Source organism: Falco naumanni, chromosome 9, assembly GCF_017639655.2.
Source record: "Falco naumanni isolate bFalNau1 chromosome 9, bFalNau1.pat, whole genome shotgun sequence".
Classification (NCBI taxonomy): domain Eukaryota; kingdom Metazoa; phylum Chordata; class Aves; order Falconiformes; family Falconidae; genus Falco; species Falco naumanni.
In genome coordinates, this window is record NC_054062.1 from 33,917,306 (window position 1) to 33,933,144 (window position 15,839).

The following is a 15,839-nucleotide window of genomic DNA, read 5'->3' on the forward strand; positions in this document are numbered from 1 at the left end:
GAAATGTGGATGCCAGACTTTTCGTTAAACGGCACTCTGTCCATCCCAGGAAGCTGACATGGGGATGACTGCTCCTTTTGTGCACCTAAGAGCTTCCCCTGCCTTCCCTACTAGCCCCCCGCCTGCATTCCCAGCCTGCCCTTCCCTTCTTGGCTCAGAGGCTACATGAGGATTTTAGGTCAGGTTGAAGTGAGTGGGAAACGTATCCTTTGCCGTTGCTTGCTGTGTGTGCTGGAGAAGGCGCATCTGAGCATCTCTCATAACTGAGCCAAGCATCACTGTCCACCCTAGCAAAACCTGGCCCCCTCTCTGATGTTGGGCTCTTGGAATGAATATTTGGTGATGTGGTGGCTGGGGGAATCATAGAACCATAGAATAGTTTGGGTTGGAAGGGACCTTAAAGACCATCTAGGTCCAAGCATCCTGCCATGGGCAGGGACACCTTCTGCTTGACCAGGTTGCACAGCTTCTCTGGGCAACCTGTGCCAGTGCCTCACACCTGCACAGTAAAGAATATCTTCCTACTAACTCATCTGAATCTACCCTCTTTCAGTTTAAAACCGTTACCCCTTGTCCTGTTGCTACAGGCCCTACTAAAAAGTCTGTCCCCATCTTTCTTATAAGCCCCCTTTAAATACTGAAAGGTCGCTGTAAGGTGTCCCTGGCACCTTCCCTTCCCCAGGCTGAACAACCCAAACTCCCTCAGCCTGTCCTCACAGGAGAGGTGCTCCAGCCCCCTGATCATCTTCACAGCCTCCTCTGGACTCGCTCCTACGGGTCTGTGTCCTCCTTGCGCTGGGGGCCCGGAGCTGGACTCGGTACCCCAGGTGGGGTCTCGTGAGAGCAGAGCAGAGGGGGAGAATCGCCTCCCTGGACCTGCTGGCCACGCTGCTTTTGATGCAGCCCAGGATGTGGTTGGCTTTCTGGGCTGAAAGGGCACATTGCTGGGTCTTGCTGAGCTTCTGGTCAACCAACACCCCCAAGTCCTTCTCCTCAGGGCTGCTCTCCGTCCATTCTCCACCCAGCCTGTATTTGTGCTTGGGATTGCCCCCACCCAGGTGCAGGACCTCGCACTTGGCCTTGCTGAACTTCATGAGGTTTGCTCAGGCCGACCTCTCAAGCCTGTCAGGGTCCCTCCAGATGGATCCCTTCCCTCCAAGGTGTCAACCACACCACGCAGCTCGGTGTCGTCAGCAAACTTGCTGAGGATGCACTCAGTCCCACTGTCCGTGTTGCCAACAAAGATGTTGAACAGCCATTCCCCGGCCTTGCTGGCTGCCTGTGGCAGGGGTTGTGATGCTACTGAAGCAAAATTAGCATGCCCCAGCCATAGTGGCTGCTGTGTGTGAGGGCTGAAGGGCTGGGAACCAGGAAGGGGATCCAGCACCCCGTAAGGGAAGAGGAGAGGAAATGTTTTGTGTCCTGCTTTGCTCTTCAGCCTCTTGACATTCAGTTGGGCTCCTTGGTTTTCTCCTCTGGACTTCCCAGCGCTCGCCCCTGATGCTCTTGAGGCTGGGGCTGGCCCTGCTCAGAGGAGGCAAACCAAGCTATGGGCTATATTAAGCCTGGCCCTGGTATCAACTGGTTTGCTGTTTTTTTTGTAGGATATTGCCCATGATTTGGTTAAGGGTGCCAGGGTACTTGGTGTTTTCCCATTGTTTCGGGTTACTAGGAAACCCCATGAGTCAGAGCCCTCTCCAGGCTGGGACTTGCCCAGCTCCCCTCCGGCACATCAGCCAAATAAATTATTGTTCCCAAGGGCTGAGTGACAAAGAGTGCTACTGAGACCCCACAGAGGAGAGCATTAGGGGGGGAAAAAATCAAACGTCTGGCTTTAATTTTAACCTGGGATTATCTGAAAAGCCAACCTGGAGCATGGACTGCTTGAGACACAGATTTGCTGAGCTTGGTGCCGTTTCTGGAGGGAGACCAGTCTAAAATAACGTGCACATTAGAGCCCTTCTGGTCTATGATTGCCTGGGGTTTTTTTGTTGGTTCATGATCCATCTCCATGCTAACTGATAATAACAAAAAAATATCTCTGATGTCTCTGTTACGCCTGCACACACTTTTTCCCACCCCCTGCATAGGCTCATGTGTTTGTTGCTATGTTTTTGGGACAACATGGCCTGTTGCGTAGAGAATTATGATAAGATCTAGAGCTTTGCTCTGCAGAGCAAACCTCCCCTTTCCTCCATTCCGTTGCATTGAAAACGTAGATAGTGCGGGTCAGCCCTTGCAGAGGTGTTCGCAGTGGTGTGCTTCCCTGCAGGGGACGCAAGTGCATGTAGCGGGCCAAATAAAGTTGTCAGGGGGACTTCTCTGCTTCTAGCCACTTGTCCCCAGAAAACAGGCTCAGGGTGAATCAACTGGCATGAAAACTGAGCGAGGGAATAAAAGAAAGGAGCTTAAAGATGACTTGGCTGTTCTGAGTAAGCGATCTGGGGTTTTGAAATGTCAGCTATTCTGCTGGTTTGGCAAATTCTTCTCGTGTCTCTCTCTTTGTTTTCCTTCCCTGAAGAACGGCGAGGTCTAGATGTTGCCAGTGCGGTTTGCTGTCGAGATCTTGTGTCTGGGGCTGCAGACTCGGGGCTGGCCAGAGGCTTGCAGGGATTTAGGTAGGCAGCCTTCCTGCTCCCAGCACCAGCGAGGGTCTGGGAGGGGGGTCCCATGCACTTGACAAATTGATTGAGCATTTTGGAGAGGATGCACAGGGTTTTAAATGCTCCTTTCAGTCTTTGTAAACTGTTAGCGTTGTCCCCTTGGCGTTGCAGGGCTGGGGGCTTTGGAGTTGCCTGCGGGGGGTCCTGTGGGCTGCGTGTTCTTGCATATTTGCACTTAATGTGCAGCTAGCCTTAAGGGCTGGTCTGTTATAGGTGGGGGAAAAAGTTCTCTCTTAAATGAAATAGGAGAGCACTTCTTGCCAGGTGTCAGTGTTAAAGAGGCTGGGCATCTAACCACATGGTTGAGAGGGCTAAGAAGATCTTTATCCCATCTGTCTTCAGGGAGGTGGGTCCCTTCACTGGAGCCCATTGCAGAACAGGTATTTTCGGGGGGGATTTTCTCTGCAGACACACTTGATGGCATCCGCAGAGGGCAGAGGGAGCTGTGCCAAGCCTACAAACTGCTCTCTGGGCCAATTTCCATCCCCTCTGCTGGCTTGAACCAGCCCAGGGTGGGTTGGTGGGGAGTGGGGAGGTGATGCTTGTGCCCTCCACCCCCAGCTCCATCGACACTTCTTCCACAGACACTGAGGTGCTGTGGGGGATGCTGGCCCTGCTGATGCTGCCCTCCAGAAACTTGGAAACTGCGGGGTCAGAGCAGTCACAGCAGCAAGTGCTTTTGATTTTTTATTTTTTTACCTCCATCAATTATTTATATCTGGCTATTAAGGGAAGTCCATAGCCTTGGGCAGTCTGGTTCCACATCTGCTTTCTGAATTAACTGTAAAGGTCGCTGCTGAGCTGGTATCTGTTAGGTACAGATCCCTGCCTAAACACTGCCCTCCCCTAGACAAGACAGGGGCTGGGGTGTAGGGTTAACCCTTTGGTTCAGGGGCTGGATGGGTACCTAGTCCCTGCTACGTGGAGAAAGGTGGGATTTAGCACTGCTTTAAAAGGAAGATTTAGGGGATTAAATCCCATCTTGGAATAATACAGCTTCTTGTGTCTTAGTCCCTTAATGAGCTGTTCCTAAGCTGCTCGTGGTTCTGCTGTCCATAGCCACTCCTCTAGCAAGGCTGAGGAAGGATGCGCAGTGCTGGGAGGGTGTTGATGAGTTTGTCAGTGCCTGTGAAAAATACTGCTGTTCCCAATTTTTTTTTTTTCTCCCAGGGTAGCTAACGTTGCCTGGGGGTGCATGATTTAGGGCAGGGAGCTCTTCTCAGGCCTGGGGACTGTTTGCAGGTACTGCTGGGAGGAAGAGACATTGCTGAGAGGAACCATTGCTGCATGGTACGTCAGGCAGCACAGAGCAAAGTTCTCATCCCACCAGCTCCTCTGCTTGTGCTCCTTCCTCCCCCTGGATGCGACCCTTCTCTTGCTGGCTGGGGCTGCCATGTGGCAGGTTTTTATGCAGCATCCTTTCCCACTGCCTGTGAGGTCTGCTGAGCATCCTGCCAGAATAGCCTGTGCAGCTGGGCAGGGAGAGGTCTGCGCTGCTCCCTTGGGAGCTCTGGGTCACAGCAGGGTCAGGCCAGGGCTTGGCCAGGAGCTGCAGCTGGTGGAGAGGTTCCTAAGGCAGGAACGTGGTTCGTCACAGTGGTTTGAAGGGTCCTCAGGAACAGAGTGCCAGTGGATGATGCTGAGGTGCTGACTGAAGAGGAGGCTTAATGATGCTCCAGCTCCTGACAAGTGCTGGTGATGAAGGAAAATGCATAAAGATTTGGGAAAGTGAAGGAAATGGCCATGTTTTCCCCCTTGTTCCCTGAACTGTCCCCTAGGTCCAGCTCTTTAGGGCCATAGCATATCTTTCATTTCTCCCTCTCTTCCCTCATTTCTCACCCTTTTACATTGCCTCTCATACAACAGGCATTAAGGCTGGAATATTTTTGCAAAGGGTCAGACTCCTGATGTGGTACTTCTCAGGTTTGCTAACATTTTCTCCAGGGTGCCAAAGCCTCCTACATTCCAGACCGCGAGGCTGAGCATGACCCTTCCACTGGGGTGTTGCAGCTCCTTGCTGGGATGGATGCTTCGTGCTTTGGTGTGACTGTAGGTCTGAGTAATGTTTTCAAGCAGGAGCCCAGCTGCAATGCTGCACAACCTTCCTCCCATCTGTGCACACACCAAAAAAAACCCCAGAGTTAGCATTGGAAGAAATTCATAGTATTCTGATTATTCTTACAAAATGCCTTTAAAAGGTGCTGGTGCAGGGTGAAGGAGCATCCCAACCACGATGAGCAAGGGTGAGCTGAGGATGCGCAGTGCAGCATTATCTTTCCATGCTGATGAAGAAATGACCCCGTGGGGCTTACAGCCTGTGCATCCAAAGCGATGCACTAATGAGGATGGGCTGGTGATTTATTTATTGATTTTTTTTTTTTTTAATTCTTCTGCATTCGAGACGTGGCAGGCTCAGGACCTGTATTACCCCTCTGTAAAGCTTGAAGCCACTCCATGGGAGTATTAGTTGTCATGGGGCAACGTTAACTCTGGGTCTTTGGGTTTAAAAATGGCCCAAGTGGGCATTTCAAACAGATACACAGGCTGTAAATCAGGGGTCTTGTAAAGCACTCATGCAGTCTGGGAAATGCCTGGCTTGGATTTGGGCAGCAGTAAAGGGGTAGTTGTCACTTAACCCCTGAGTTCAAATGTAAGCTTAAAAAAAAAAGGAATGGGGAAAAAAATAGAAAAGCTCCATAAATCTGGCTTTACAATATTCGTCTAGTCTGGAAGGCTGTGGTAGAGCTGAGGCAAATTATTTTCTCTTGGACAAAGTTGAAAAAGTGTGTTTAATTTAAACATTCATCCTAGTAAATATTAAAGATGGTTTTAATTTGACTTCCTCAACTCCTGCAGTGAACCCCCATTTGTGTCAGTGTTCATTTCGGAGGCTTTTGGAGGATAAGAAAGTCCCATTCTCTAAAAATCAGCTTTTTTTTTTTCCTGGGCTGTATTTTCACATGTGCTTTGCAGGTGGGTGAAGGCTGGTGTAGGATCTCCTGCGCTTGCATGGGTTTATGGCTGCCCGCTCAGTGCTACTCTCAGTGGCTGCCTGTCACCATGCACAGCTCGGAGGGACCTTTCTCATCTGGATGTCTTCTTCTCTTGGTAGCACTTCGGACTAGAATTTGTTTATTCATCCTAGAAACGCAGAAGGAAATGGTTATAGCTTATTATTTCCTTTGCAAAATCATTGTTAATAGCTGATGTTGATTGACTCACAAGCCCTCCCTGTTCTTTTTGTTGTATTGTCTTCTCCTGGGGTTTCTGAAGTGGGAGGTCAAATTTGACTCACCGGTATAACTGAGTAATGCCGTTGCTTTGATAAAATCGCTCATCTCTCTCCAAAAAGCCGTTTTTTCTTTCCACCAAACACAAGGATGCTGGAGTCTGAAGCATTTCCTTCCATCTGAAGAATTCATGCTCCGAAGGGAGCAGTGGCTCATTGTGAGATGGTCAGCAGTGGAGGCAGTCCCCGTGGGAAAATCAGCCCTCCTCTCTTCTCTTGATGGGATGGGTGATGCCATTGACCATCTGAGCCACCCATCCTGGGGAAATTTGGCTTATTCCAGCTTGGCTTTTTGACTCTATGGTTTTTACACAGGGGCAAAATAACAAATAAAAAGCTGGGGGTTTGAGGAGGGAGATGAGGTCTTTGCACCTGGTCTTGTGTAGTCTCGGAAAGTCGGGTAGGATGCTGAATGTGGGAGCCTGGAGGACAGGAGGAGCTTGAGAGCTGGCATGATCTTAACTTCTCTGGTTTTATGTCCCTCCTTTCTACAGGTAGATGAAATTTATCATGACGAGTCCCTGGGTGTCCACATCAACATCGTGCTGGTCAGGATGATCATGGTGGGATACCGCCAGGTAAATACAGTGTTTGGACGTGGTGAGGAAGAGATGCTATTCAGGCTGGCCCCTGCTTTTTGGCCGCTTTCCTTGTTCAAGCCCTGCCTCATGAGGGCAGGAGGGTTGCTGAGATGCGGTATTATAGGCACAGCAGGCAGCTTCTGCTTCTTCGAAAGCCGGCAAGTGTGCAGCAACACTGTGGCTTAGTGTGTCATCACCATAATATTTAACAGTTAGGTAAGCCCCGGCTTGGAAAAATGAGGCTGTTCAGGTCAGCTGTCAAAGCCCAAGTGACAACTGTGCTGGGCAGTGATGAATCTGAACCCTCATCTGGCTGGTTTCTGGAACCTGAAGGTCTGGAGAGCCCCATGGCCGTGCAGCCCCAGGGCAGAGAGAGATCCCTGGGGGGCTGTCGGGTGGCTGTTATCCGCCTTCATCTGCTTGCTCTGGGATGTGGGAAAAACCACAAGAGGCTTCCTCAGGAGCTCTAGGGTGGCAGTAGATGACGGCACAAAGGTGACTTCCCAAGTTGGTAGGAGCTGGATATCAGTGAGAAGCCAAGGCCAGGATCTCCTGTGTCCCAGCCTTGGCAGCCCCGGGAGGCTTCACTGGATGTCCTGCAGCTCTCAGGTGCCTTGGGCATGGACAGGAAAAGCATGAGAAGGTTTCATGTGGTTTCCCAGGTTGCATTTGTTTTTGAAGGCTTGTTTGAGCATGGCAGCTGGAAGATTTTCTTTAAAACAGTGTGATTAGCTATACTTTTTGTGGCAAGCCCCTAACCTACATGAAGTATCAATGACTCAACACAGTGATGTCTCTGTGTGTGGTCCACAAATAAGACCCATTAGGTCTTGGAAAACTTGTTTGTTACAGAAATCTGTTTGACTGGCAGAAACCAAATGCACCTTAGAGACCCAGGGATGGTTCTTAGGAGCAGGGACAAGGACAAAGGCTGGCTCAGTTTTGAAGGCTTCTAGGAGACCAGGAACATCATCTCCACCCGAGAAAGCCAGTAATGTGTCTGGCTTCCTCCCAGCAGCGTTTGTGCTCTGGGCTGGAGGATGATACGTGGAGGAGAAGGGATTCAGAGCTGCGGTGTTACGGCCAGTAACGGGGGGGCTCTGTTTAGGATGCTATATCCTCCCAAAAGCCTGCACTGGAGGCAGCTGCTTTGTCCGGCTACATTGCTGCTTGGGTTTGGGGGATGATGTGGGAAGTAATGAGCAGATGTTTGAATGCAAGTGAGATCTCAGCTTACCGCTGTTTAGGTCTGATGCTTCCTGAGTAACTCCTGCGGTTTCTTGTCTCCCACCTTGCACTTTGTAGAATAAAACTTCCGTGGCTTCCGTGTAAGGGCCAGGGGAAGGGCAGTATGTTTTACCTTTCTTCCCACCGCTGTGGCTCAGCAGGTACCTGTCTGAGAGCATAATTTATTTTAGAGCATAATTTATAGAGCGTAAGTTTGCAAAATGCTAATCTTGAACAACAACAACAACAAAAAGATGAAGGGCCAGATGACTGCTATGAAACAGTCCTGGACACCTCCACCTATTTTCTGCTAGGGTCTCAGCCTCTGTGGGTCAAGTTTTGCAGGATAGTGCTGCTCTGCTCATCACTGAGCATCAGCATCTTGCAACGTTTCGATGAGGAGCCCACGCAGGAGCTGGGAATCTGAATCCTCTTTGCTTCCCAGCTGCTCTTGTCTTTTATATACTGCTGCCCCGAGCACTTGTGTGACCAAAGAGGGTCATATACCCTTATGTCCCAGACCGTATCCATTTGTGGGAATGATTTCTGTGCTGGTTTTAAATAAAAAAAGGTGCAAGATGCTTTGCAGATGCAAAGTGGGATGTTGTTGCTTTTAATGATGGAGTAGCACTGCTTAGGAGTCTTTCCAACTCCAGAACTCTTGGCAGGTTCCTTCTCCTCCACTGACTTACCCATCTTTTTGTTTATGTATTTATTTAATTCTTTACCCAGTCAGTCAGCCTGATAGAGCGAGGGAACCCGTCTCGGAGCTTGGAGCAGGTCTGCCGCTGGGCTCACTCGCAGCAGCGCTCCGACCCGGAGCACGCTGAGTACCATGACCATGCTGTATTCCTCACCAGGCAAGATTTTGGTCCCGCAGGTATGCAAGGTACTGTATTTATCTCGATCAGGTATGTGCAGTTTGCTGGGGGAAAGCCAGAGAGGGGAGAGGATTTCTTGCAAACACAGTCTGCTTCTTGGCCAGCAGGGTCCAGAAAAAGGTTATTAAAATCAGTATTTTTTTAATACGAAGTAGAAGAACGACAGAATTAAGGCAGAGCATCAACCTGAACGGATTAAAAAAAGAAAATAATCTTTATTCATTCTGCCCATACTTGGGTTTCATGCAGCAATCCTCCCCTTGTCCCATAGTGCCTTAAAAATTTTTAAAATAACGTATAAAAGATGGAATACCACATGGAGCTTCATGGGGCCAGTCAATCATTTCTGTCTTCTGGAGGACCTTTAAAACCTGGTTTTACACCGGTTGGTTTCTTGGCCCTCTTAGGCCTTGTACATGGGAGCATTTCGTAAACCCTGGGCCAAAGAGGAGGTCTTACTGCAGTCTGCAGGGGTGATGGCAGCAGTTCTCTCACTCTTTTGGTGCAGAGGCTGTACTGATACGGTCTTGAGAAGTTAGAGACCTTGGCAAAAAATGTAACAAATTTGCAGGAAAAGCTGTTGGTGTTTTATGGCTCCATTAGAAAAGCAGATGCTTTGGTGTCATCATGAGAGGTGTCTTCTCCCAGTTCTCCTGAGCCTGCTGTCTCCAAATTGCGATCTCCTCCTTCCCACACTGTTAGCAAAGTCTGAATTTCCCATCAGGAGGCTCCATTTGATGCCATGAACATGCTGGCAGCATCACAGTGACTTGTAGCACGAGTCTTTCTGGTGTGCATGGGAGGAAACAGAGATGGAAGAGTCCTGTCTTCACTTTGATTGCCTTCCTGAATAGGATCTCCTCGTAGCAGGGCATGAACCACAGGAGATATCCATCTGGAAGCCCTCTTGAATGAACATGCTGTTGGACATCAAAGAGCAGAGTTTGGGTTGTGCAAACAGCCTCCCCACCAAGCTGTGGACTTGCCTTGGGCTCCTTGTCCGGAGCTGTGTGGCAGCGTGGGTGACATACTAGGTTTTGTTTCGTTTTTCTAGACCCTTCCTGGCAAAGTGACTGTGTCCAAAGGCGTTGGTGAGAAGACCTTTTTTGGCATGTCAGCAGAAGGGGGAAACTCACTGGACTCCCCCTTGGTGGGAGGGAGTTGAGATTGATGGAGTAGGACTGCTCTACAGGTGCTCGTTCCAGCTCCTTCCCCTTTTCCCTGCAGGTCTGGCTCCCTGTTTTTCACACATCTTTGGGATGGATGTTTGCTTTCTGCACAAGTTCTCGTGGATGCTGTGTCCTTGCCTGGCTGTGTTGCATGGCACACGGTGCAGCTGCTCCTCACCCACTGGGAACTGCCCTCTCACTGGGCTGCTGGAATAGTAACACTTGCTTACTCTTGCCTCTTTTCCTCAAAACAAAGTCCTTTTAGATCCCTGTCATCCCTTTCTAGCTTGGAGCTATGTGCAATGAAGGGCCAGACCATGGCACCTCTAATTCTTGCTCATGGCGTATGTTCACTGAGGGTATCTAAGCGACTTGCTGAGGTGATGGCAAATACCTGCTGGCTTCTTTAGCCACTGCTGTAGGGTGTATGTACCAGTTGGGGAGCACCTGCCAAGCTCATACGTGCCCTGAAACTGAGCTGAAAGCAGAGCTGGTCCTGCTCCAAAGACCCTACAGCCTAAATCAGGGGTCCTCAAACTACAGCCTGCAGGCTGGATACAGCCCCCCAGGGTCCTCAGTCTGGCCCCCGGTACTTACAGACCCCCCCGCCAGGGGTTGGGGGGGAAACCAAGCAGCCGCAGATGGCCCCCTGGTTAAAAAGTTTGAGGACCCCTGGCCTAAATCAACAAGCCAGGAGAAAGGAACTCTTTGAAGATGGAAGTCCTCCACGTCACAGGGACCTGGAAATGGAGCTTAAATGTCAAGCCCGTGCTTAGTTTGATGCCTCATCACCCCTTATAGTTGTGGGCCCAATTAGCAATGGCGATGGGGCTGGTTCAACTCATTAACCCATGCGATCCTCTTAGCCCAGGCTATCTCCATGCTGGCAAGCCAATGATGCTCCATCACCACATCCTCACAAGACATGGCTTGTGCCTCCCTGTGTCCTGTCACCTCCCCTTAGCCAGTAAACCAGACCAGCGAATGGTCTGGCATGACACTGGATGCAAGTCTTTGCGGAGCGTTGCAGTCTTGTGGCGTAGCTCTTCTTTGTGGCAGGTCCAAGCCAAGCCCTAAGGGGGTTTACAAAAACTTCTTGGTGCTGGCAACAGCTCTGCTTGTGGCCTCTTGATAGGAATGGGAGCAGTCATGGTCAGCACAGAGAAATTTTGGAAAGCTGATGCAATCGTTGCTTTGGGAATCAAGGGAAGCTGGAAGGCATGGAGGGGAAGGGCCAGGAGGGGCAGCTGAGCTGTGCTGACCTTGCATGTGGATTGCAGGTAAACTCCGGCCCTTCAAAGAGAAATGCCTCTTGGTAGTGGACAGATGTGTTATAAATTATTGACTGCTGCTGCTGCAGCTCTGTCTAAACCAGAGTGCCATGTCCCTCTGCAGTGGGTGGGCACCAAGGGTTTTCTGGCCCAGGCTGAAGGGTGCTTTTGCTTAAGTTTTAATTTGTTACCCTGTGGTGACCTGTGGTTGGCCTTTGAGCAGGCTCGTGGTCCATGTAGAAGGTCAGGGAGACTGAAAGCAGGTAGGAAGTGTCCATAAAGAAGAATAAAATGCATTTGGAGGGAGCAAGAGATTGGCTGGTGTCTTGCCGGTATGGTGAGGACATGCCGTTTCTCCTATATGTGTGTGTCTGGTGCAGGCTAATCTAGTCTTTATCAATTAAGTATTTCCCAGGTAGTTCCTTCTGACCATCATTCTCCTGTGGAGAACCCTTTATGCTTCTTCCAGTTCTCACTGAGGTTTTAATTATGAGAGACCAGTGTCTGCCTTCCCAAGCATCCACCTTTTCATATTTTTTTGTCCTATCTCCAGTCCAGCCATCCAGAGCCTTTTTGGTTGGGAATTTGTCCCATTTTTATCCTAGACAAAATATATTTGCTCTTGCCTTGTACAGAAAACTTTCCACATTTTTACTCTTTCTTATGGAAAGTTTCCTGGGGGAAAAAAATCTTTTCAAATGATTTATCCAGGATCTGACTCATTGCTTTATGGTTAAACCAAATGAGCTGATTGTCTCTCTCAAGCTCTTCGTTTGGCCTGTTACCTTTTGCTTTCCTTTTGACTGCAGCATCCACTGAGCCCGTCATTTCTCCGCTGTCTTTCTTACAGTGTTTTAGTTTGTTTGTTCATTGGAGTAAGTCTGGTTGCCCACTTGAATGTGAGGAAGATGAAAAACACTTTCCCCCATTGAATTAAAACCCCGAGTGTATTTATTGAAGCAGGCTGCCTTGAGAAGATCCTTGCTGTTGTGGGGGCTTCCCTGAGGTTATGTGGTGTTCTGCAGGCAGAAATGAACTTGCTCTGCATGTAATGAGAATTGCATATTTATTTAATGTTCAGCTTTTTGCTTGGCAACTTGGGTTCACCTGACCTCTTCATTTGGAGTATAAGCAAAAATGCATCCATCGCTTCTCACAAAGTACCATGTAAGTGAGCCCTTCAAAGATTCTTTTCTGGGCTTGTTTTGAAAAATTAAATTATTATGATGAGAAAAGTTTCCTTTAGAAGTTCCAGTGCAGGTGGACACCCTGGAAAATCTCCGCCTAGCTGATAAATAGAAATATCGAGGGAAACGCTTGCCCCAAACCTCCTTGGTTTTGCCTTATACCTGTAGTGATGGTAACTTCTGGGTGCCCAGCAGTGCAGCAGCGACCCATCCCTTGTCCTGTGCAGCTTCCAGTTCACCCAGTGCACCCACGAAGTCAGTGACTGTTGACTTCAGGGCAGAGCTGTAGGAAACCTTTTATTTTTTACTGTAATCTATTGTCCTTGACCAGCTGCACAGTGCCGGGACCCACCTTCTTATTCAGCTTGGGAATTAAGTTGAGTGCAGTCACTCCTTTCCTCTCCACCCTCTTCCAGGACAATTAGTCATGAGTTGCTGACTTGGTGTGGAGCAAGTGGCCCACAAGGATGGTGGCACGTGGACTCCATGGATCCTGTGTTTTGGCCAGGGTCTATGCAGGAGGGCAGGTGCAGGGGTGTGCATCCACCTTCAGCTCATAAGCACCCCTCTCCTGCTGCAGCTCAGCCTCCCTCTTGGCTCACTGAGCTTTCCTCTTCCAGCATCCCTATCCCCAGGGCAGAGTTATCCAGCATGGTCCTGCCCTGCTTTTGCCTCCGAGACCTGTAAGTCCTTCCCTCACTAACTTCTTTCCCCTTGATGCCAAAAAGGGTCAGTCTTTAAAAAAAAAAAAAAATTAAAAAATTGGACAGTAAATTCTAGAAGAAGCCAAGGAATTAATTGAATTGGGCAAAAATAACATAAGCAAAAAGGAAAATAAACGAAAATAGAGATGATGCGTTGCTGAATGGGTGGGGTGAAAGCTTCCCTGCCTACAGCTGCCCCACTGCACTGCACTTGATCGAGGGCTGGGGGCTGGGGAGGTGCATGGTCCTCCCTGTCTCTGTCTGGCAGAGGGGTGCCCCCATGCCTGGGGTTGGTGTGGGTGCATGTGTGGGTGCATCTCAGGGGTCCCCTGTAGCCTGCAGTAAGCAAGGCTGTCTTTTTGGTGGGGCTCTGGGGGACACCTCACACCTTTTGTTCTTTCTCTTCCTTTCTTCTTTATTTTTTTCAATAAAGAAGAATGGGGGGGATGCCGTTTCTTGGCTGGGAGGCTGTGGTCACCGACACCGATAAAGCACCCATGGGTCCCTTTGCTGCCCTCTCGCTGGCCCGGGTGTTTTGGCATGGGGGCAGAGAGCTGCTGGTGAGCCTCAGCACAACCTCAGCCTGCTTTTGGCATTGGCAGCCCTGATGGTCGTTCTGGTGAACAAGTGACCTGAGCAGCTCTGTCTCTACAGTGCCTTCCTCTTTGTTTCTTCTCATGTTGCAGTGAAGCCAGGCTGTGGTTGTGTTTTGGTTTTTTTTTTAAATTTTTCATCCGCCCCCTCCCCCGCAAAGGTTTTCTCTCTCCTCTCTTCCTCTCTTCTTCCCTTCTCCCTTGCCCCAGGCTACGCACCAGTGACGGGGATGTGCCACCCACTCCGCAGCTGCACCCTCAACCATGAAGATGGCTTCTCCTCAGCATTTGTCATTGCCCACGAGACTGGCCATGTGTAAGTCACGGGGGCAGAGCTGCCTGTCCCCTTTGGTGGGGGGACAAGTATGGTGGTGCCCGTTTCTTTGCAGAAGGGACTTTCTGCTGGTGCCAGCGTGTGTACCATTGTGGCACACAACAAGCTGGTGTAAATTGCCCAGGAACCTGATCTCACACTGGCTTTTCCCATCAGGTTAGGCATGGAGCATGACGGCCAGGGCAACCGCTGTGCTGATGAGACCAGCATGGGGAGCATCATGGCGCCACTGGTCCAGGCTGCCTTCCACCGCTACCACTGGTCCCGCTGCAGCAAGCAGGAGCTCAACCGCTACATTCAGTAAGTCAGTTTTAAGCAGGAGGGAATGTTCTCCCTTTGGACAGCGTGACTGCCTGCATTTTGTACCCAGCAACTCCTGCATGAAGCAAGCAGCAGATGGGTCCCCGTTGGGATTGCTTGTTTTGGCCAGAATAGCAAAAATAAGTCGTTGGGAGATTATTTTCCCTTTTTCTTCTACTAACAGCTTTGGTTCCTTGCACAAGTCTGAATTGGTTTTGGGCTGCAGAGGTTGAAGGCAAATAGGAGCTTGATAAAAGCTGAAGATGTCAGCAGAGCAACAGTTTGCAGAAGCTCTGTGCTAGCAGAGCCCACGTGTCAAATATTTTTGCCATTTGCTTTGCCTGTGTGGTTTCCCCTTTAGGCTATAAAATGTTTTGTGCTGCATACTAAAAAGGTGTAGAGACAGGCCAGGAGCTTTCTGTGTGTTGGGGCCAAGAAGAGTGGTGGGAAAGCAGGTGGCAGTAGTGGTACTCACTAGTACCAAGGTGCTCTGTCTCCTGGGGAGCTGCAGACAGTGGAGGGATGCTTGTCTTTGGGGGTCTTTGCTAGCAACATGTTTTCCAGCAATGGGTAGTTAGCATCAGTGCCAAGATAATTCAGATTTCTCAGTATCTGAATTTGGAGAGAGGGCTGTAGGTGAGGGAAGGGGTGAAGGAAGGAAATCCTCCATGTCTGACCTTGCTTTGCCTCTGCCCTGCACCTCTGCAGCTCCTACGACTGCCTCCTGGATGACCCCTTTGAGCACCAGTGGCCCACTTTACCTGAGCTGCCAGGCATTAACTACTCCATGGACGAGCAGTGTCGCTTTGACTTTGGTGTGGGCTACAAAACGTGCACGGCGGTGAGTATGGGTTGCATGGCCACATTGCCCCTCGCTCCGGGACCCCCAGCCAGGCGCCGCGTGGGCAAGGAGGGGTGCTGTGGGCCTGCTGGGACTTGCTGCTACTGTCCCAGCCCAGCTCCTCTGTGCTCCCCAGTTCCGTACCTTCGACCCCTGCAAGCAGCTGTGGTGCAGCCACCCTGACAACCCCTACTTCTGCAAGACCAAGAAGGGGCCACCCTTGGATGGGACCGAGTGCTCTCCAGGAAAGGTAGGGGCTGGTCCTGCCTGCCCCCTCCTTGGGAGGGGACAGGGACCCCCTTGAGGGCAGCAGTCAGTGGGTGCCTAGTTTTTAGCTGGCATTACTCTTTATTTTCCTGGGTTTGTGCTCAGTTATGGCTTTGGTTTTCTTCTGATCTGCCTGTGTCTGCAGAGAAGCAGGGCTTGTTTTGTTACCTGGCAAAAGAGCGACGATGACATTGCACATCCAATCTCAGGATATCATCAGGCTTTTACCTTAGGCTTTCTTGGCATGCCCATTAGCACAGTGTGAAAGTGTGGATATGTTGGAAAAGCTGCTGGCCCATGTAGGTGTTGGGTGCTTCTTTGCTGGAGAGTGGCTGGGCATAAGGTATGCAACAACTTGTGATGAGATTCTGTATAAATCCCAGCAATCTTGCTGGAAATGCAGCCTCCCCAAGTGCTTGAATGGCAGTTTGCCAAAGGCTTCCAAAATGAGGCTTTCTGAAACATGTACAGATGCGTTACACATTGTGCTGGCACGTGGCTCCAGCGGACTGCAACATCTTGACTGGGAGGT

At 50.1% G+C, this 15,839-nt stretch overlaps 1 protein-coding gene across 4 annotated transcripts in view; it reads left to right on the top strand.

The window, feature by feature from the left end:
* Nucleotides 1–15,839, top strand: part of ADAMTS14 (ADAM metallopeptidase with thrombospondin type 1 motif 14) — a 39,225-nt gene that overhangs the window by 12,088 nt on the left and 11,298 nt on the right. For 2 of the 4 annotated variants that reach the window (XM_040606839.1, XM_040606840.1), the window contains exons 5-10: nucleotides 6,447–6,530; nucleotides 8,493–8,649; nucleotides 13,776–13,881; nucleotides 14,056–14,199; nucleotides 14,908–15,040; nucleotides 15,177–15,290. In XM_040606839.1, the coding sequence (XP_040462773.1) occupies nucleotides 6,447–6,530; nucleotides 8,493–8,649; nucleotides 13,776–13,881; nucleotides 14,056–14,199; nucleotides 14,908–15,040; nucleotides 15,177–15,290 (738 nt within the window). The remainder of the gene's footprint in view (nucleotides 1–6,446; nucleotides 6,531–8,492; nucleotides 8,650–13,775; nucleotides 13,882–14,055; nucleotides 14,200–14,907; nucleotides 15,041–15,176; nucleotides 15,291–15,839) is intronic. The other 2 variants (XM_040606841.1, XM_040606842.1) reach the window with 1 other exon arrangement.